Genomic DNA, 22,477 nt, shown 5'->3' with positions numbered 1-22,477 from the left:
GTATATTCACATAATATATGTATGTACCTGTGTACCAAGAAGATATAATGACTTATTTATAGAAATTTAAGTGTCATTCTGCGTATATTCTATATTAACCTAATAGATCTTTATGTTTTGTATCTAAAGAAAAATAGTCAATTTAGTATAGAAGTTCTATACACAGCTGTTCCATCTGTCATGACATTTAGATGGTAATGGATGATATTATGCTTAACTGCATGTTGAAAATACACAATCCATTTATTTTTCAATTTTTTTGGCTATAAAAGAAATGTCAGCATGTTATTTTTTCCAAATTATGTATTTTAAATTTTATTTTCTATTGCGTATCTGTCTGTTTAATTGCATGGCGAAAGATATCTAACCAATGCATGGGCAAATTGAAATACAAACCAAAAAAACATAAATTTTATTTTATTTTGTTTTATTTTTTAACGCACATTTTTCTGCTTTATTGAATGTGACAGAGTCACGCTTTTCATTCACCATTGCTTCTCTTTTTCCACTGTCTGTGATTTGCTTGCCAGGAGGAGCTACTATTCTTACTCCTACTACCTGTAAGTAGAAAATGGGTGATATACGACTTTACATGTGTTAAAGATGCAGTATCCCTTTTCAAAAAAAACAAAAAAACAAAAAAACCCCAGAATGTTTGCAATTTTGGCAATGTTTCAAGAATATATTTTTTTCTGGACTCTAAAACTATAACGTTTACTTATTAACATATTTGTTAATCTTTTTAAAAAGGGATATTGTATTTCTGTATGTTCAGCTACTTTTAATTTTTCTTTACAATTTTCCATAAGTAGCTATAGACTACAGCCCAAAACATCATTTATTTACTTAAGTCAAACCTGTACCTTATCAATATGATACCTCACTCATCTGATAAAGTAGAGATAGTGGTTGTAATTCACTAATCCCTGTCTTTACATAACACTGTTATGTTGGACAAAGTGACCCAAGTGATGTATTCATAGAAGAACATTCAAAATGCCTTTGCAGAATGCAAATCAGGTAGGTCTGGCTGTGATAACATCTCTCTTCCCATTTCCAGGAATCCAGGATGGATTATAACTTCAGAACACCTTTGGTCTGACCATACTATGCTCTTGTGGAAGTGGATAAAATCATAATGTTGCAGTGACAAAGAAATTAAAAATTATTTTTAGAGAATAAATTTTGAGTTTGTTTATAATAAATAGTGCAAACCAAGACAAAAAAAAAAAAGGAAAGAAAACCTGTCAGCCTACACAAAACAGTATATAGGTATCACATATCTCCTTTTTTCTCTTCCAATGTCTTAGCTCATCCTATACTTAAGAGATGCTACTTTGAATAAGGAAGGAGAGTAAGGGAAGGAAATAGAGTCCACTCTATTTCCCTGGTCATTTTCAGTTTATTACCTTAAATTCCAGGGTATTCATTCAATCCAATGGGACATATAACCCACAGTATTTATTTCACCAGGTAAATTTAAGCTAGCTTTACAACAAAATTTGGTAAGAGTCTCAATGACTATAACAGAATTCTGCCAACATTTTAAATATTATAAACATTTGGCTTCTTAAAATCTACTAAAACAAGCAGGTGTAAACTAACAGCACTCTAAGCTTATTGTGATGAATCATAATATCCTTGTTAAATCATGTGTGATGAAGCCAGAGGTAATTAACTGTACCATTTCATACAGTGATGGAGCACTTTTCCTCTTTATAGCCCATCCATATATCCACCTGCAGAAGTTTATGCTGTTGGCTGCTTTGATAATGAAAGTCATTTGCACATCTGTCAAAATGAAGTAGTTGCAAAATGATTTGCTTAACTGTCCTGTACATTAAATATGCCGGTTGCTCAGAGGGAGACAAAACATCAAACATACAGGAATCAATAAATATTTAATTATGAGAACATCAATAAGCTTACCATTATCCATCCATTTATCTGTAATATTAGAATGGGATTGCCTTTTTAGTGGATGGGTAGCATTTCTATATTCTAGACTATGTAGTAGCTTTTGATACTTTGTTGTAATACTTAGGGTTACTGGAATTATCGATCATAATTAGACAAAATGTCACATACATATGTTTTTAAAAGCTGCTTAAACAGATCTAGTAAAGCTAATCTGAATTAAAGATTTTTTTAAATAAAAGTAGAAATAAATTAGAGTAAAACTTAAAAGAAAACCAGATGTAATCTTTGAGCTAACATTCATTGGCATTGTCATAGTAACTGTCAGTTCTTGATCAAAACGCTTAACTGTAATGTTGATTTTTATTTCTTTTGTAATAGTGTGAATTAAAGCCTACCTCACAGGGTTGTTGTGAGGATTAAGGTCTAAGAATTAGAGCCATGCATGGTTGGCAGATATTAACAAAGGTTATATATATTCTCCCATAATTTGTCAATTAACAGGTTTGTGAATCTGAAAAGTAAAAGTCCTTCATTGCCATGAAAAATTTTACCTGTCATGTATTTGACAAATTCATTACTTCTTGTTTTTCCTCAATCACAAATATTTTTAAATTATATGTTTTAAAGTACAGCCTCTAAATTTAAACACGTCTTTTCCATGTACTTCAAACTGCCCATCATCAAAATTTTTACATTATTTTTAAACCAAAGTTCAAGTTGCCTTATTTTTGTCTACTGCAGTCCCTCAAATTTTTTGAGGAATGAATTCATTCTTTCTTCTTACCCAAGAAACAAAGATTGGAAGTTATTTCTTAAACTTTTTTTTAAACTATTTTAAAATTTTAAAATGGCAAAACATTTGTGCTACATTCACATTCTTCTCAAATTTATACAACTGGTGTTTAACTCCTAGACTGATGAGTGCTTTACATTATAGTACAGACGGTAATGTGACAATTTAAAAAAAAGGTCAGCAACTGGATATAGTATAAGGGCTTAGGGCTTGGAACTGGGTCATTCTTTACTGCTTATTAGATAAATTTTAATCTTCGGCACATATTTTACCTTGTCTGAGCTCAATGAGCTCATCTGTACAATTAGAATCCTCATGTCTTTTTCAGTGTGCTGATCTGAGAATTAATTGAGTTAACAAGTGACAAGTGTCAAACATGTAACAGGCCTCATTCATCCATTCAACAAGTATTTACTGAGTGTCTGCTTTGTGCCAGATACTGCTCTAAGTGTTAGGTATATACAGATGGTCCTTCCCTTTGTGGAACACATAGAGGGGAAAACAATTTAAAGGATATGTGAATGATAATGTGATGAGTGTTATTATAGGCAGAAAACATGGTGCTATAAAAACACCTACCAGGGAAACTTAACCTGAGGCAGATTGTATTGGGTTCAGCTGGAAAAGTCTCTCTGATGAGGCAGGACAGAATGGAAGTTAACCAGATATTAGAGGTGTAAGAACATTGTAGGTCAAAGAACAGATATCCTATATGATAGCCTAAAGGTAAGTTTGGAAAGTGAAGCCTCTAGACGAAAATACGATGTGTAACTTGCCCCATACAGTAGTTCAAAAAATAGAACCACTTGAAAGAATAAGGAAATTTGACATGAACATTCAGATTCATGGCTTCTCTTTAAAAATAATTTAAAAATTAGAAACTGAAATCTGGGACCAAATGCCAATAAGTCACTTAGGCCCGTTGCCCACTGAATTGCTCTCCCGTTCTCCACAGTCCCTACCCTTCCATGCTGTGTCTCATCACTGGCAGCAGCACTATTTACGTTCCTTGTCTGACAACTGTAAGGGTTTTATGGTGTTCTTACCCTCAAGCCTAGAAAAAAGAGAGAAGAGAATGAACATGAATAGAGCAGATATTGCTACTATGTGATGGTGTTGGTGATAGTGGCTGTGATGGTGGTGGTGGCAGTGATGGTTGTGGTGGTAGTCTTGTTGCACTTTTGTCATTGTCTTCCTATTGATAGCACTGTCATTATCATTATTGTTACTTCTAGAAAAATTAATGCCATTTCCATCTCTAAAACTTAGTTTATGACTCTCTTACTTAGGTGTGTGTCAGATCTGTTGTGTCAGTCTGTTGGTTGTTGTTCGGTATGAACCCCTGAAGCCAAGAATATAATTCTCAGAGAAAACTATCCTACACATGAGTATCTCAAATCACTAGATTAATTTTTAAAGGAAAAGCCTTTGGACATAAACACAATTATTAAATCAGTCTTTTTAAAAAAGTATTTGTAGTATATTGACTCTAGTACAGATACTGATGAGAATCAGAAGAATTTGTCCAAGCTAATAACCCAGCTGAGAAATATTATTCTTAAAACAACTAGAAAATATTTCCAAGGCAGCATAAAGTGCTGCCATAAATTTAGAATATAATATAATCTGGCTACTACAAGCTTTAGAATGTCTTTATTTCTTTTTAGAGTACCTTATTAATGTGGGATAAGTGTTTCATACACCTTTAATAGTTTTTTATTGCATGTTTCATGTGTAACATTGAGAAAGAACAAGAGTGTATTTCACATCCTTGATATGTAAGATAAAGATGTCAGTGTTTGAGTAGCTCAACAGTCTAACTCTGCTAATTTCAAATCCCCTAAGTCATTTGCCCTGCTGCATTTGTAAGCCCTTTTTGTAGTTGGTACTCTCTAAAACACATCTTTAGGATCTGACCATGTCTAAATCCAAGATTATGATCACTTGTATAAAACCTCTACAAAGCATTTTTCAAGCTTTTCTCAAAGTGCTTTTCTTACAGAGCATTAAATGTTCTCATATATTCCTGAGTTTTTGCATTATATCTAGCTGTGGCTGATTCTGTAAGTTTCCAGATTAGGTCTGGATTAATGTTATATATACATTGCTAAATATGTTAGTACTACACACTGCATCTTTTCTCAATAATAAAGAGTGAAGAATGGGATTTCTTTGTCTGTTTTACTTGGATGACAGTAGTAAAATAAACTTGAAAAAGTAGTCATGTTATTCCCCAAGAATAACTTCTAAAAGTTGATCAAAAGTATTAATCACCCAGGAGGAAAACCAAAATTTAGCGTTTGCTTAAGTTTTCCTTGAGCAACTCTACTAGGATGTATTTATTTACTATTTTAATAAAGTATAGTTATGCTTTATGATAATTTATTTTAATGATAAAATACTAGAAGTGATGAGGCATTTAAATTGACAGCTTAAATGTTGAAATATCCATATGACAAGTAAAACAATTATATAGCTATCAGCAAATATCGTTTTAATGTCAAACTTAATTCCTGAAATTAGGACACGTTCTTAGAGTTTCTCAGACAAATCTATATCCTTATCCTTGGGCTTTCCTGAACTACTGACTGCTGGTGTCAACTCCCCTTCAAACCTCATACTAAGGTTTCCCATTTGTATTTGTCTTGGCAGCAAGCTTGCCAAAAAACGCAAAGATGCTCTGGGGAACACCCGGCAGGAGATGACTCACATGGTGAATGCTATGGATCGAAGTTACGCTGATCAGAGCACTCTGCATGCAGAAGACCCTCTTTCCATCACCTTCATGGACCAACATAATTTTAGTCCAAGATGTAAGTTCTCCATCAAAATCTTAATAAATAATTTTTAACACTTTTTAATTCCTCTCTGAATTCAACACATTACCTTTTGAATAGTGGGAGGAAATAAGAAAGAGACATGAAAGAAGCAGCTAGAAAGAGAAAAGGTGACATAGAAAATTATGGCATTTATCAGGAGGCTTATCTTCAGTCTTGAATCTTCAAACTGTATGAAATGTATTTTTATGTTATAAGAGATATTCATATAGCATCCAGAATGAATCATTTGTTATTGCTTTAAGTTAAAATGCTTGATTGTCTATATAAAATTAGTTCCTGTCAAAAATTATTTATAATTATTTTGCTAGTTGAGTCTTCTTTGTGTGAAAGAAAGTTCCTTTTGAGATAAGAAACATCATAATTCTTTCTGGGAATTACTGGCATGGGAAAAGTTATTCTATAGACTCCTGGAGAATTTCAGTAATAAAAAGTTAACAAGGGGAAAGAGGAATCTACATACTCTAAAGTATCTGATGTGAAGTCCAAAAGTTTACTTGATTTGAGGGGTTGGCAGGGCAAGGTGAAATCCATCCGTCTATCCATCTATCCATATTAAGAATTCCTAATGTTGATCTCTGAAGGCAGATCTTTTAAAATATTTCCACTGAAGTGCCGTTTAATGGCAGACAATTTGAATAATTGCCCCACAAGCAATGTTATTGCTTATCCTCAAATTTTCTATGCTTTTTAAAATACCATGTTCTTTAGCACTGTGTTTATTTTTTTTTTTACTTAAATTTAAGTTAAATTACCAGTCTCTTCAAATCCCCCCTGTAAAATTGATACTTGAGGCAGGCAAATCATATTTATTCTTGGCCTTTTGTATACAGAGTCATTCTGCCACAGATCCTCGAGGTTTACTTACTCAGAATGGGAAGAAACACATGTGTAATGAAAGAAGTAAACAATAGAAGTATTATTTTCTATACAAATTATAAACATATGTAGTGGTAAGGTTGAGAAAATAAAGTATTTGCAGTCTGTATGCATTTATGTCTTTTCAGAAAAGGAAGTTTTTTTCTGAAATGTTCAGCATGGAGAAAACTTTTAGTAATTGTTGACCATCATTTTCCCTGGTACATATCTACACCAAATTATTAGTTAGAAATGCTGTATGAGTCATTTTGGAATTTAATTTTAATAATGATAATTTGATCTATTTTATTTTTATTTCACTGTAAGATAAATGATAGAGAAAAACATAAAATACTATTATTGTTGAAAGTAAGTTTTGCTAAAAATATAGATGTACATCTCTCTAACCACTTGATTTAATAATCGATCAATTAAGGACTTGAAAGGGTTTTTGTTTCCCAAACTTTTCTGTCTATTGCTATATTAGCACCTTATTAGGAAGCTTGAATTTGGTAGTCTAACTACAAATATCCAATTATGAACTTGGAGAAAGGATTAAATCTATTTCCCACAGTTAACTAAAAAAATTTATTTGAATTGAATATGAGATAATTACTTTCCTAAGTACCTCATGCTTGTTAGATCTAAAATGCATGGATTTTCTTCCCCTAATTTCATAATCTTTATAATGTCAAGTTGAATCTTCTTGGGTTTTTCTATTGAACTAACTACTACTGACTTATAATTATAGATGCACCTTTCCTAGTATTTTGAGATAACCCAAGCTGAAAAAGAGAATTTTACCCTTCTAGTTTATAGTAATCAGAGAAAGTTCAATAATTATATTTCTTAAGGAATGATATCTCTGTTTTAAAGGGGAAAAAGGAGTGTAAAATACAACTTTAGGGCAATATATTCCTTCATGAGCTTTGTTTTCCTACAGTGCCCAATGATCCACTTGTGCCGACAGCTGTGTTAGGTGAGGCCCTAATTCTTTGTCATCTTTTTTTGCATGGATCACACCTCCTTGCATGGATTCTAGCTTTGCCTATACAGTAATTATTTACAGTGCAAGAAGCAGCTTGATCTCGAAAATATAGTCTTGGTTTTTATCAGAAACCAACTATGGTCAACCCAATTAGATCTAGTGCATTTCAAATTAGTAAGATGTGCTTTTTCAAAACAACATATTCTATAATTATTGGTTCTGTTAGATTTGAAGTGAAAGTACAATGGCCCTTGATATATGACTAATGGTTCCACATGCAAGTTAGTAGAATGAACCCAAATGCACACACGTCAGGGGCCAGGGCTATCTGAATAATTTGTTCATATATAAAAATCTACCTGATTGTAAGGGATTGTCTAAGTCCTCCTAATTATATAGCAACTAAGGAATATATTTCCAAGTGAACATTAGGAATGTGTGCATTTGCTGTAGGTTTGTCTTTGCTAAGAATTTATAAATGCAGATAAATTTGCTACTACATTGATACAGAATTTTGCATTATATATGTACCTTTCATGATGAGTGTTATCTTTTAAAAAAATTTGGACTAAGCCAAGATTTACCACTGTATAACATCTAAGTCAACTGGTATTTGCTAGTGATGAATAAGACCTTTTCAGATCTAAAATAAATTAAATTAATTTTAATTTAACTATATATTTAAGAATAGAATGAGTTTCATTTCAATTTGTACTCAGTTCCTTGACTAATTATACACCAATGATTCATGATCATCTTGCTTGTACATTCACAAGTTGTCTTATCCGTTTGACCCCAGTGCTTATAATATTTAGGATTTAACCAAAGACATGTAGAAATTGCCAGATAAATGCATCTTTAAAGTTCCCAGTTCTCATGTTCTATATTTAAATTTCTTTGAACATAAAACTTTAGCTTACATTATATTCATGTTTTTATTATCCATGTATTCAGTATTTAATTATATTTTTAAAATATATTAGAACAATGCAACTAACTCAGTTAAGTAAGATATACTTCTTTTCCACTAAAATCATTACTTAAAGTTATAATTGTTTAATATAAAGATATATTCTGAAAGAATCTATAAGTCAGTGTTTCCTGTTTCTGATTGCTCTCCTTTTGATGTCCACACCAATAATGGCAGGGAAATGGGCTGAGGAATTTGCCCCGAGGGATGTAGGGAGGAGCCAGGAGTCATGATCTTTGGGAGGCATCAGATGCTTCTGAAGATGTCATCTGCTGTTTTGGGCATTGTAGAATGCTGTCAGCATCAAACTAATAAGTTCAATTCAACTCAATTATTAAAAATTCAAGAAAAAATTTAGTTACCTATTAAAATTTCATTATAGTAATATACAAAGAACATTCCAAGAACAATTTTAATAATTCTTACCATACCGTTTCCACAGAATTTTGTAAAGGGAAGATGAGATAATGCATAAAGTTTAAAAGATTACTGTAATAATTTTTCCCATGAAAAAGTATATTTATGTTTAAGAAAGGCTAGAGTTAACACAATAGAGCTATAAAATCTGCTTATTTAAACAGTCATTGTACATTTTGTATCATTTTGAAAATCAAACTGGTTGATTTTTCAAAATATTTGTCCTTTAAAAGCTAAATAGCTCATTAATCATACCAGATTTAGAAATGGTTTCTTGCATTTGTCATCATTCTTAGAGTCACTGTGTTTACAGTTGTTTTGCATCCAGTTGATTTTGTATTTATAAAGCAATCTTTGAAATCACTTCAAGGATTGTTTGATATTAATATCTGCTTACTGATTTAAAAAGAAGTTAGAAACTTTCGTATTGATTCATATTTTTGTTTTCTGTGTTTTACTGCTTCATTGGGTTAAAGTCCCTATAACTGGTAAGTGTATTGCAAAGGACTCTAGAAAACCTTTCCATCAAGGAAATATTTGAAATTATTCTTAAATGTATAATAAGGATAATGATTAGTACATGTACTCTTAACTTCTAGTCACATTATTAGGTAATTTAATGAGGCAGAAATGTATTGAGATTAATAATTCATGTGTGATTATTTTAAAAAAATACTGCTCATTGTACTACTGTATTAAGCTTAATGCAAAACAGAAGGCACTGTCTATTTCATATTGGTACATAATAATGTAAGATTTGGAATATGGGTAATTCTAGGTTTATCACTGAGCCTTTCACAAATGTAAATATTCCACTGCTCCAGCAGGTATGATGTGAGCTCTGGGGCTGCTTCATAGAGCACTGACTACCTTAATTCCAGCTTGGGTGATTGCATTTTTGCCTCTCTGACGTTCTGTTCTCTTTACATCTCATCCTGAGCTGTATATTCTGTGATAGTGCCCAAATCAGTGGCTTCTGAATTTAATTTTGCTGGGGAGATGTATGTAATCTTTATGTCAGTCTACTGATTGCAATATTTTAGCAAAGGTAAACCAATTGAGTGTAATCTCATGGATAAAAGAGGAAACAAACACTCATGAACCACGTTTGCTAGCAAATGCTTGGGTGTAGAGGGATGGGAAACCAGAGTAAAGGGCATTAATTCATTTGGGTGTTTTTAGGTCACAACAGAATCCAGTTTTAATTTTTTTAATACAATGTGGAATTTTAGAAGTGAAAGCAAAAAAAAAAAAAAAGAAAAGCTTAATTCAGCCTAATAAGAGAAAGTTAAGTAAATGCAATCAAGCTAAATTATAGAAGGACACAAATCTGATTGTGGGGTTCTTTTTTTTTTTTTTTTTTCCTTCTCCAGGAAGAAAAAATGTTTATCATGGGGACAACAATTCATTTTTTGCCATATCCTATTTGTAGAGTTGGTGATAGAACAGGCAAATGTACCAGCACTTGAAATATGTTTAACTGTCAATTAAATGTCGTTCTCTACAGTATGCATTATCATTAAAACAAAAGTTCCCCTAAGAGTGTACTTTCTCTTCTGTTAATGAGTATGGCAGTATAATGTTTTCCAGAGTAACACGACTTAAAACATTTGTTTTTTATTAACATGGTAAGTTTAAATGTGATAAATATTAGCATGCTTCTTCTCATTGTAATGATTAGTACTATGGTCATTAAAATAATATTTATTTTTCAGAGGTAAAATGTTCTTGTTCTTTTCTTCCTTCTAATGACAGACTTAAGAGTTTCTTTTCATGCTAAGCTAACAACGCTGCTGGGATGGGACCTACACTTAAATGTGGGTGGTGAGGGACTTAATGGATTTTAACTAATTCATTCATTAAAATATTTATTGAGTGACTGCTTTGCACCAGGCACTAAGAATAAAAAGAAAAATATGACTCTGTCTCTACACCCTAAGCATTCAGAGTTTAGTGAGGAAAATAGATCAGTAAAAAAATGATTAAAATCCAGAGTTAAGTGAAATGAATGTAGGAGAACAGGAGGCCATGGGAACATAAAACAGGAGCTATGTATATAGTCAGCCTGGATGGACTAGGGAAGAATTCCAGAGGAAATATCTACATACTTTGCCCCAGAGACATACCCTGGTTTCTTTTATATAGTAGCCAGAAGAGTCAAAAAATATCAGCAATAAAAACAACAACAATAATAATCAACCACGGGAGTGGAGACTGAGTACAAACGTACATGTAAGCTGTCTAGCAGGTGTAGTGGGGACAGGGGATGATTCTGTAGAGTGTTTATATTTCCCAGTCTGGAGTGTATCATGCTAAAAAGCCCCAGGTGTTAGAGCATATTAGGATCAAAATGGCAAGGACAGCCCTGTGGGGATGGGTTGCCAAGAGGGAGGCTGGGATATGTGTGAGAAAGAGTTTATTCAACTTAGTCAACGATGAAAACACCTCTCCAATTGACAAAGTGATCTTCTGGTCCCACTCTCTACCACTGTAACTGGAGATACAAGAAAAAGTCAGAACTCAGCAAAATCTCCCTCTTATACTTTTTAAAAACAGATCAGATGTCTCTCTACATCTCGCAGCATCTGTTGTCTTCTTCATACACAGATAATATACTCTGACCTCCTGCCTTGAGCTGAATCAAAAGGCTTTGTCTTGATGGGGATGCTGCCCTAGGTCTATTCTATATTTCTTTCCCTTCTTCCTGTTATCAGAAAGATCTTAAGATCTTAAAATCTTCTTTGCATAGATATATATTAAACAAGGTAACTTTGTCTTTTTTTTAATCTTCTGGAATCTGAAAAATGCCAGATGAGAACCACAGTGCCACAGCAGAGTCCAGTCGTCTTCTAGATGTACCTCGCTACCTCTGTGAGGGGACAGAATCCCCTTACCAGACGGGACAGCTGCACCCAGCCATCAGGGTAGCCGACTTACTGCAGCACATTAATCTTATGAAGACATCAGACAGCTATGGGTTCAAAGAGGAATATGAGGTGAAAGTTTCAATATTATGTTGAATTTTATTTCTAACCATGATACTCAGTGGAATTTAACAGTTTTTCCTCTCTTTAACATAGCAAGGACTGGAATACTCTGTAGACTCTAATCCTTTGTCTGTGAGTGTACAATCAGGTGTGCATAGGAGAACGTGGGTAGATGGGCTGAAAAAAATAGATACTTCCTGGGGCTATAGCTGGGTCTAAATTAATTTTAAGAAATAAAAAGTATTGGATTCCATAATATATTTTACTATGTTATTTAAAAGCCACTTTGTTAGACCTTTTATTTCCCCCTTCAAAAATCCATAATAGGATGCCTCGAGTCCCGTTGGATCATTAGATGTTCTACCATTTGAATGCCTTAAGCAGCAGATAATTCTCTGCCTCTTTGCTTATTGACCCTCTGTTGAGAAATAAGATCAAGCTTTGTGCCCTGAATGTACAAATTTGTCACTCTGAGTTTTGTTTTGCGGTTTACTGGTTGAGAGTGGCTTGGAAACAAAACAGAGCACTGCAAATCCGAACAACAAAAAGAAGCCCCAAAAAAGGACATGGGAAATTCTTTTTTCATCTATATTTCCCCTTCCTACTCAAACCAAAATACCAAGATTTGTACTACAAAAAAGAAGTGGTTTAAACTAAACATCCTAATAAGCATAATATAGCAAAAAGGAAGCAATTCCTTTGCCACTTTTCACTTACTGAGAAATATCAGTCAGGGGCATAGCTGGGAGCCACCATACACAACACACCATTGTACGTACGCATTTAAAGTGAAAGAACGCAAGCAGTATTTGAAAGACCAGCTAACATACATCCAACTTCATAAGGAATCTTCAAAACTCTACATTTTATTTACAGATTCCTTGTATACTTTAGTTTGGGAGTGAGTAAAATTATCTTTGAATTGTGAAAGTCGGTTTTAGATATATTCCGGCAACATTATGCTGTGGTAACTAAATAGTACAAGGAATGACAGTGTTCTGCCAGAGCTGGTTCTTTTTGTTCGTTGCATGTGTATTCCTTTGTACCTCACTTCAAAGATCGCTGATTCTTTGAAGACCCCATTTCCTGTGTTGAGCAAAGTTTAAGTTTTTCTGCAAAAAGAAATCTATACCCATGTTTTAAATTGCTGCATATGGTAATTAAGCCAATCAACAAATTCATCTGTTCCAAGATTCTTGGAGATGGTGGCTCTTCAATTTTATATAGTCCCTTGTTGTTGAGACTCAGTCCTTTTCATAATCTTCAGATAAACTGAAATGTGATGTATTGCACACAATTTAATGAATACTTATGGGGGGAAAACAGGTTTTCTTTTTCCTGTTACAAATGCGAAAAGAAGCATATTTGAAAGATGCTCATTAAAAGTAGTCCTGAAGTTTTTGATGTTTTCTCTACTTCCATCTCACGAAGTTATAGCAATATTAAATTTGAGATACTCTCAAGGTCCTTTTTTCCCCTAAAGTTGTTTCTTGTCCTTAATTTGAACTCAATCCATTCCAAGATGAACAATAAACAAGCTTTGAGGCCTGAACATTGAACTTGTTTACTGTTATAGGACTCCCTTCCTTTCTGAGAAAGTGCCTTTTACTATTTTGGTCTTCAGAACAGACAGACCTGATTCAAGAAAAGGAATTAAATTCAGTGTGCTTGTTAATTTTGTTTTTTTCTAGAGCTTCTTTGAAGGACAGTCAGCATCTTGGGATGTAGCTAAAAAAGATCAAAACAGAGCAAAAAACCGATATGGAAACATTATAGCATGTAAGTTCTCATACAATTCTTGGTGAATGTAAATACTGTTTGTAGCAGACAGAGTAATTTGCAATTCCTCCTTATATTAAACTTCCAGAAAATCCCAGAAGGTGGCACATCTGTTTATAAAGTAATCTATTTAAGATTAAAATAGCATTGGCTATTGGCCATGACTCTGAAATTGTCATTATCCTTACTAACTAAGTTGACTCAGACTCTTCACCCTGTGAAGATAACGTGCTGTTTGATTTTATGTTTGCACATAAATGCATGGGGGTGTCATTAACAGCTGAAAATATTGAAATAATGGAAAAGAAAGATTTTTCTCAGTGATAAATTGCTATTACATTTCCACCAAGCATATTCCAGGTGGAAGTGTTACTCTTTCCACATACTTTTATTTCTTCCTTGGAGCCAGTGTCTGAACCCCAGTAGCTCCAAGTTATTTATTATTAGGGACTTCCTCCTAATTAATTCTTCAAGATGTATATACATGATATAAATAAATTGATTATCGTATGAAACCATGGGAGCAGTAAGAAAAGTAACAGTTTAGTTTGTTAACTAGCTACTGATTTACTTAGACCACTCTAGTCTCAATTTAAATTATTTTAAAGGATCTTACGAATACATCAAAATTTCACCTTGACTCTCATGACATAAAAAGTTGAGTTCTGTGGGGTTTTTGCTGTAATGTGCAGGAGGAAGGATCCTACCCGTTTAAAATCATGCCGAAGAAACAAATTTAGGAGTTAAAGCCAGTTTGGTTCTATATGGCTAAATGAAAATGATAATTTATCAGATGATGGTTTATCAGACATTATCATATCCCCTAAAAGCTTCCTAACTATGAAGATGCCAGTCATTGATCTTTATTAACAGAATATTATCATTGTAATATGCAATGAGCTCATTAAAGTTCTTGTGTGACTTCAAATAATCAGTATTTAAGGAAATTTTGATAGTATACTACGGACAAGCTACTGTTAACCACTGAATTGTTTTTAGTCTCTACTAGGGTCATTGTCTCAGAATGGGGCAATATTTACTAGCTTTTATTTTATCATTTGAAAATTTTAGATGATCACTCCAGAGTAATTCTGCAACCCGTTGAGGATGACCCTTCTTCAGATTACATTAATGCCAACTATATAGATGTAAGTATTTTTACAATTCAGTGTGCCCAATTTGTTGGCTTATACATGTGAATCTTTTTGCTTGTTATTACCTATAAAGTGATTGCTAGCTTTTTAAAATAAAGAACAAACTGTACACTTTTCCTTGTTCTACGTCCTAGTACTTACTGACGTTGTTGTGCTTTCTTTCACACCTGACTTTGGTTTGGGCTGTAGATTTGGCTGTACAGGGATGTAAGTACCACTATATGTAAATAACAGCACCCTATGATAAATATTTAGTGTAACTACTCTTAATTACAGTTCTTACTAATGCTTACTACTAGTTATCTCTGCATGCTTCACCTAATTAGCCTCATACAGTTTATCTATGTTCATTTTTGTAACTCCTTTACATGTGTAAAGATCTATTTTACCTCCTTCCCTTCTATGTTTAGAAAAACAGGACCATTTTTAGCTTTTGACAATTTATTATGTACTTGAGTTTTATTTGTTGATGGTTTCTGTTTCTGGCTTTTATTCCTACCCCTCCCCAAACATATGTGAGAAGCTGGATAGTATGATGTGTATTAGTGTTTCTGAAATTTTTACTTTTTTACATTTGACTTCTGATGTTAAAAATGGGTAGGGAGACTATTTTGTGGTGTGTGGTATTGGTTTGTAAAGTATTAAAATTACTTAGGCAAAGTAATTACTAAATTGCATTTGTAAAATACACATATCACACATATATATTGAATCACACAGATCAAAGTTTGTTTTGATCATACGTTCTGCTGTTCAGTTTTGGTTACAAACATATCTACATGTAAATTCCTTATTTAATGGAAAGTAATTATCAAATAAAAATATTATTAAGGAGGCAATATATATTATATATAGAAGGACAGATTCTGTTCATACTTCCTGGTTCAAAATCACACTGGAAATTGTGGGAATGTTCATTCATCTCTCTGTGCTCACTTCCCTCATCTTTACAGTGGGGATAATGATAATACTACTAACCTCATCATTCTGTTGTGAGAGTTAAATGAAGTAATGCATGTTGAACATTTAGCGCATACGAAGCACTCATTAAACCATCTATTTTTAAAAAATAATAATTAAAAAATAATTTAAACCTGGGTGTGCTGAAATTAATTATGCATTAATTGTAAGGCAAAAGGTAGAAATATCAAGTATTGCAGTATATACACTTATATATAAAAGATATGAAAATTAGTACCCAACTTTTTCTAATTCTTATAAATAGGAAATTATTTTATCACATTTCCTAAGTTCACATTTTACAGTTATTTTGTGAATTGTCATTATTTATATATTTGAACTAATGAATTTTGTTAAGTATATTGGTTAAATATATTGGTTAAATTCCTGATCATCATTTTACTCTCATTCAATATTTTAAATTTATCAGATATCTCAACATGGAAAACTAAGTCTACTCTTTAGAATTAAAAAAAATCAGCAGTTCTCTGACAAATTTGTACTTGTACTTCCTTATTTAGTTTAACTGGTTTTCTGCCAGGATCCTGGCAGGTCATTTTGTCCTGTCCAAAGTGTCCATGAAGACATTTGGTCCATGCCAAAAATCCTTGATATTTGGTGCTGTCCAAAACCATTTGGCATGAAACAAGTATGCTTATGGACATTTTGGACAGGACCAAATTTCAAGGACCTTTCGATATGGACAAAATGTCTTACAGACGTTTTAGATAGGACCAAATGTCTACTAACTCAGGCTTTTACTAAAGCCCTTTGACACAACAAATTCAAAGCTTAACCCTATTATACCATTAAAATTTTAGCTACTCAAGATCTACTGGAATTCAGACCAGTTGAAAGCAACTAACAACTTACTCCTTATCTGGAATAATTTCTTTTTTGAAACAATATAAAATGCTTAACTACATAGAACTCTTGACACACTAAAAAAAAAAGAAAAATACTAAACCTTCTGTTCAGGATAAGATGCATTTAAAAATTATTTCCCTATATATGTGTGTACCTGTAATTATGTGTGTGTAAATTAACATTATCAGCACACACAAAATAGTTTTGGCAGATTCCTGAACATATTATAGAACTGAAATATTCTCTAAAAAAATCTCAGCAGGACTTTGACTTGATACACACATGCATTGTCCAGCTCTAACATTGGAATGTTCTGTTATTTTTTTATGGTTCTAATATGTCGTTGTCCATTTGTAATGCAGTGTGTTGTACTTTTGGATGATAAAATGAGAATTAATATTTTTGAACACAATTTTGCCAGGAATGAATGACTAAAGAGTAACATGAAGGCATAAACATTTTAGTGAAACCAAACAAAATCTATGAAGTTATTTCCTAGCAAACAAAACTCAATTATGAAATATATATTCTAATCAGAGCCCTTAAAATATTTAATTTTTGTTTTATTTTTACCTTTCAGATAACCTAGGTTTGAGAAGTGAACTATGAGTTCACCTCTCATTTCTGGACTTTTTACTATAACTTAACCTTAACAGGTGGTTGTCTTCATCTTTTTATGCCTTCATTCATTTGTTTCTGACACTGATATAAAATGATGACCAATTTGTTCTCCTATTTTAGGGCTACCAGAGACCAAGCCACTACATTGCAACTCAAGGTAAAACTTTGCCTTAAAAAATGTAATAGAATAACCGAACTTGCTTAATTATCCATATGGCTTTTTTTTTTTTTTGCAATTTTATCTGAATTAATGGGGGAAAAATCAGCTCTTCTGATTAAACTGTTCTTTATTTGTATGATACAAATTGTTTTATCTGGTTAAAATATGTATAAAGTAAAGCTTGATTTATTTTTTAAATTAAAACTAAGAGAGAAGCTGCTGGTACATTTTGAGATTTGGTTCTTTGTATCCTGATGTCCCAGAGCACTAATCAACAGTGCTGGGCAGAGAAATTACTTATTTTTGATGAAAGCATGTGAGATCTCATCTTGTCTGAGGTGCCTGTTTTCTGTTGGCCTGGCATGTAATGGTACCCAAGACCAACATTGTTTTAATGAGATGCTGGACTGTTTTGCAGCAATTTTTTTTAAAGCCAAGACTGAGACAAAACAAACAGCTAAAGGGAACTCAGTCAAGTTCATTCTTCATGGAAAATAAGAAGTAAAGAATTCTTGTTATAGTGGCACATTGGGGAGTAAAAGTATCCTGACAGTAACACCAAAACCACCTTGAGTTATCTCTTGAAATTGGCCACTGGCCATCAAAAGAGGAAACCTGCGTATCTTATTTTATAAAAGAGGAAAGTAAAAAGGCTATTTTGCTTTTTTTGACAGAGGTCATTTTCTAAGTGTTTTTCACATATCTTTGGAATAATTGAGTTTAATTGTAAACTCTTTACAGTTAGAAGGATCATCTATGAATAACTAGAATAATATTCTAGTTTCATGGTATGGGGTAGGGTATAGCCCAGTAGATGCTTTTGCACTTTGGCAATGATACTATAAGATTAGAATGTATCCTTATATATCTGGTAATTCTTCATTAACCCCTAAACATGCACTATTTATAAATGCTGTGTGTATATTTAATTGGTAATACGCACTGCTTGGTTGATGGTGGCATGACATTTCCTATTCTCACATTTATTTTGAAAATGGATTAAAGTAATTTAATGATAGATATAAGTACCCTAGAAACTAGTGATATCTTCTGAATTTTAAAATATAGAAGTCAAATGGAAAAAAAAAAAACCAAACTTATACATGCCTATGTTTTGCCTATAGTGTGAATTTAGATACAAACTGAATTTAAGTACTTTCAGTGACATTTTGTGTTAGACCTTTAATTTTTTTTTCTGTAGTTTATATTGCTTTTTATTTTATCTAAACTTCTTACTAACTACCAAATTTCTCTGATAACATAATATTCAAAAGAATTTTTCTTCATAGGCCCAGTTCATGAAACAGTATATGATTTCTGGAGAATGATCTGGCAAGAGCAGTCTGCCTGCATTGTGATGGTTACAAATTTAGTTGAAGTTGGCCGGGTAAGAAGAAAAAAAAATCTGTGTGTCATAAAATATGACTATAAGTTGAATAGCAAAACGTAACACACTTAAAATAGAATATCATTTAAATGTTTGAAAAAAATTCATAGGCATGGCATTTCAAATGAGTGCTCCTAAGTGAGTCTTTGATGGCCCAGAAGTTATTTGATTTCTTATTTACTAATAAAATAAGCTTTGATTTTATACTAGAATCTAATTGCATTATCAGGCTTGTATAATTTTATGAGATTACACACAGTCTTTCTATTTATTGTGAAACAGATTCTTTTATCTCATTTATGGATTTTTAAAGTGTCTTTTAACTGTGACCTGAAGAATTATCACTGAAATTAAATCATTTTGGTTAATGTGTATTATATACTCAGGTCCACCTGTATATACTTTCTGTTATTTAGGTTAAGTGCTATAAATACTGGCCTGATGATACTGAAGTTTATGGTGACTTCAAAGTAACTTGTGTAGAAATGGAACCACTTGCTGAATATGTAGTTAGAACATTCACCCTGGAAAGAGTAAGTACCCTGAAGTTCTGCAAAAATATGTATATATTGAAATTTTTTTTTTCCTTACTGTCAAGATTTGTTTTGATGATGCTATAAAATCCATCCATCCATTCAGTCATTCATTCTATAAATATTTATTTGAGAGCGTAACATGTGCCAGGCATGTTTCTAAACCTCCAGACACATTAAATCCATGCTCTTTGTCAAGCTTATGATCTAATGAGGGGAGACAGGCCATAATAATAAATAAGCAAGGACATCATATATTAAGCAAAGTACTATGGATAAAAATTATGCTGGGAATGGAAGTGGGGAACATTGCTGCGGTAGAGGAAGGAAGGGTTTACAGTTTTAAAAGGATGGTCAGGAAAGGACTCGTGGAGAAAATAACATATGAGTAAGGGCTTGAAGAAAGTGAGGGAGTGAGTGATATAACTATATCCCATGGAAGGATTATATCGCAGTGAGGTGCTCCCAGATGGAGAGAAGAGTCATTTCAGAGACCCAGAGGCATGATATCCCTATCATAACGAGAAACAGCCAGTGGTCTGGGGTATTCAGAAATGGGTATGTGAAGAGAAAAGAAAGATGAGATAAAGTCAGAGAAATCACAGAGCCAGATAAGTGAGACTTTGTGAGCCACTGTGATGAGTTTAGTTTGTATTAAAAGTAAAAGTAGGGAGCCACTGGAAGGTTTGAGCCCAGGAGTAACATGATCTGACTTTCATTTTTAACAGGATCAGGAAGACTTAAGCAGAGTGGGCAGTGTAAATGCACAGAAGTAAGACATAGGAGCAACAATATTGTTGCAGAAAGTTTAATAAATTTGACTACATAAAAGTATGAAATCATCTGTATCAAAAAACTTAAATTTAAAAAGTGCACACACAATAAAAAATTATAATTATTTAATATTCTTAATTCATAGCATTAATACAAATAGAAAGGAATACTAGAATTCCCAAAGAAAAGCAACTGCTAAGATGCCTATTAAAAATGTTTAACCTCATATACTGATACACCATTTTGTACTTTCAAATCAGCAGGCTCTTTTTTAAAAAAGAATAATAATTCTTAAAAAAGAATAATAATCCCCATTGATTTTAAGGGTATGGGTATTTTAAAAGACAGATGTTCTCATATGTTGCTGATCTCAGTTAAATTGCCATAAACCCTCTGTAAATCAGTAAAGCGTATATAGCTACAGAGCTTTAAAATATTGATGTCCTTTGACAAAGAATTTTACCTTCCATGAATCTCTCCTAAGGAATTTATTTAAAATATAATGACTTCATATATAGTCCTAAAAAATTATAGATAGCCATAAATATCCAGCAATATATAGTTAAATTATACATCTATGATCTAGAAATACCACTCTTTACAAATGATATTTATAAGTGATTTTATCAACATAAAAATTAGAGGAAATATTAAATGGAAAGTACCATTATACAGAACAACATAATTATGATTATCACAACTATGAAATATGTATGAAAATTTCTTAGACAAATCAAGTACAGCAAAATAAGCAAAGATATAGGAGATTTCAAGAAAAGACATCAAGTTTGATTTAATGAATAACTATATCCCATTATTATGGAAAGAGAGAATATAAATATGCATTCTTCTTGTAAGTTAATTAAGCTCTGTAAAAATCAGTCATGAAGTTAGTCATAAAGAAAACCTGAACATAGAAAACAAATTCAAGATGTTTCCAAAATCCAATGGAAACTAACAAATCACTAAGCAAACAATCCCCCACATTAGTCTCTTAGAAATCACCAAAGCCTTTTCTGAATAATCCTTGAATGAACTATTGCCCCAAAACTAAAATTAAATTGTAAAGACAAACAATTTTATATCAAAATCTCCCACAAGTTATCCTATGAGAAAAATATATATCCAAAAATGATTCCTTTTTTGAAAGGCAGGCTAAAATCTTGTGGAAAAAATCACTGAACTAGAAAATCAGGAAAAAAACAATAAAAGAAAGGAAAATTAAATATAAAACAAACACAAAGATGAATACATTTAATCAAAAAGCTATTTCCTTGAAAAGATCAATAAAGTAACTAAACTACTGTCAATTCCAAATGAGGAACAATCAAAACAAATTATGTAATCTCAGACAACACAAAAGGAATATAACTACAGTTATACTTGCTATTAGGAAAAAATGTGAAAATATTATGTGCAAACTTAGAGATAGGTATTTTAGTCTAGATACACAGATATTCTAGCAAGTTGTAATTTCCATAATTTGTCCCAAGGAGTTAGAAATCTGAACAGATGATAGAAGAAACTAGAATGAGTGTTAAAACTGGCCATTAAAATTGCATTTTGGTTTCATAGTTGAGGTATCCTTAACCTTGAAAGTAACTAATGAATACCTAATTCTTAAGTTAAACTATTTAGGCTATAGAAAACCATTAAAACCAACTAGATATATTTTAAAGCTAGCATAATTGTAACAACAGAATCACATAAAGATAGCACCCTTAGCTCTTCTTTGTCTCTCACCTCTTTCTCTTTCTCAAGTATGCACACACATACACACACATTGCAGACAAGTTCCATTCAAGAACATGTATAGCACAGGGAGGTATACACAAGATCTTACGGTAGCTCACAGAGAAAAAAATGTCACAGTGAATATATATATGTTCATGTATAACTGAAAAATTGTGCTCTACACTGGAATTTGACACAATATTGTAAAATGATTATAAATCAACAAAAAATGTTAAAAAAAAAAGAACATGTATGAAAAAAACTTCAAAATAAAATACTGAAAATTTGAATCCAGCAGTGAATTAAGAAATGATCACAACATGATTGATCATGATTATTTTTTAAGAAGGCAAGGATATTACAACTGTGGTAGGAAATCTAGCAGGATATTTCATTATCTCAGTGAATTAAAGGAAGAAAACCATATGATTTTATTAATAGATATTGTAATGCACTTAATTTTATTTAAAAGACATTTATAGTAATACTCTAATTATATTAGAAAAATAAGGAGACTTCCTAAACATGATGAAGATAATGCAACAATAACTAGTAGCATCCACGTTAAGGAGTGAAAAATTAAAGGCACTGCAGTTATAATCAGGAACGCAACGTGGATAATCATCCTAATAGTCAACATTTTTGGAAGTTCTAGCAAATGAAATAAGACAACAAAAGAAACACATGGAAAAACTATTAAAAAGGACAAAATTATTTTTAGGTGTAATGATTTTATAC

General features: G+C 32.4%; 1 protein-coding gene across 3 annotated transcripts in view; it reads left to right on the top strand.

Annotated features, from left to right (window-relative positions):
• The window catches only part of PTPRK (protein tyrosine phosphatase receptor type K), a 511,934-nt gene that overhangs the window by 472,440 nt on the left and 17,017 nt on the right, over nucleotides 1-22,477 (top strand). For 2 of the 3 annotated variants that reach the window (XM_006200038.4, XM_006200039.4), the window contains exons 15-21: nucleotides 5,366-5,526; nucleotides 11,595-11,779; nucleotides 13,462-13,549; nucleotides 14,621-14,697; nucleotides 17,272-17,308; nucleotides 18,601-18,698; nucleotides 19,115-19,231. In XM_006200038.4, the coding sequence (XP_006200100.1) occupies nucleotides 5,366-5,526; nucleotides 11,595-11,779; nucleotides 13,462-13,549; nucleotides 14,621-14,697; nucleotides 17,272-17,308; nucleotides 18,601-18,698; nucleotides 19,115-19,231 (763 nt within the window). Of the gene's footprint in view, nucleotides 1-5,365; nucleotides 5,527-7,351; nucleotides 7,388-9,259; nucleotides 9,272-11,594; nucleotides 11,780-13,461; nucleotides 13,550-14,620; nucleotides 14,698-17,271; nucleotides 17,309-18,600; nucleotides 18,699-19,114; nucleotides 19,232-22,477 lie in introns of all 3 variants that reach the window. The other variant, XM_072965854.1, reaches the window with a different exon arrangement.

The sequence above is a fragment of the Vicugna pacos genome, chromosome 8, assembly GCF_048564905.1.
Source record: "Vicugna pacos chromosome 8, VicPac4, whole genome shotgun sequence".
Taxonomy (NCBI): Eukaryota; Metazoa; Chordata; class Mammalia; order Artiodactyla; family Camelidae; genus Vicugna; species Vicugna pacos.
This window is presented reverse-complemented; position numbering and strand designations above follow the sequence as displayed.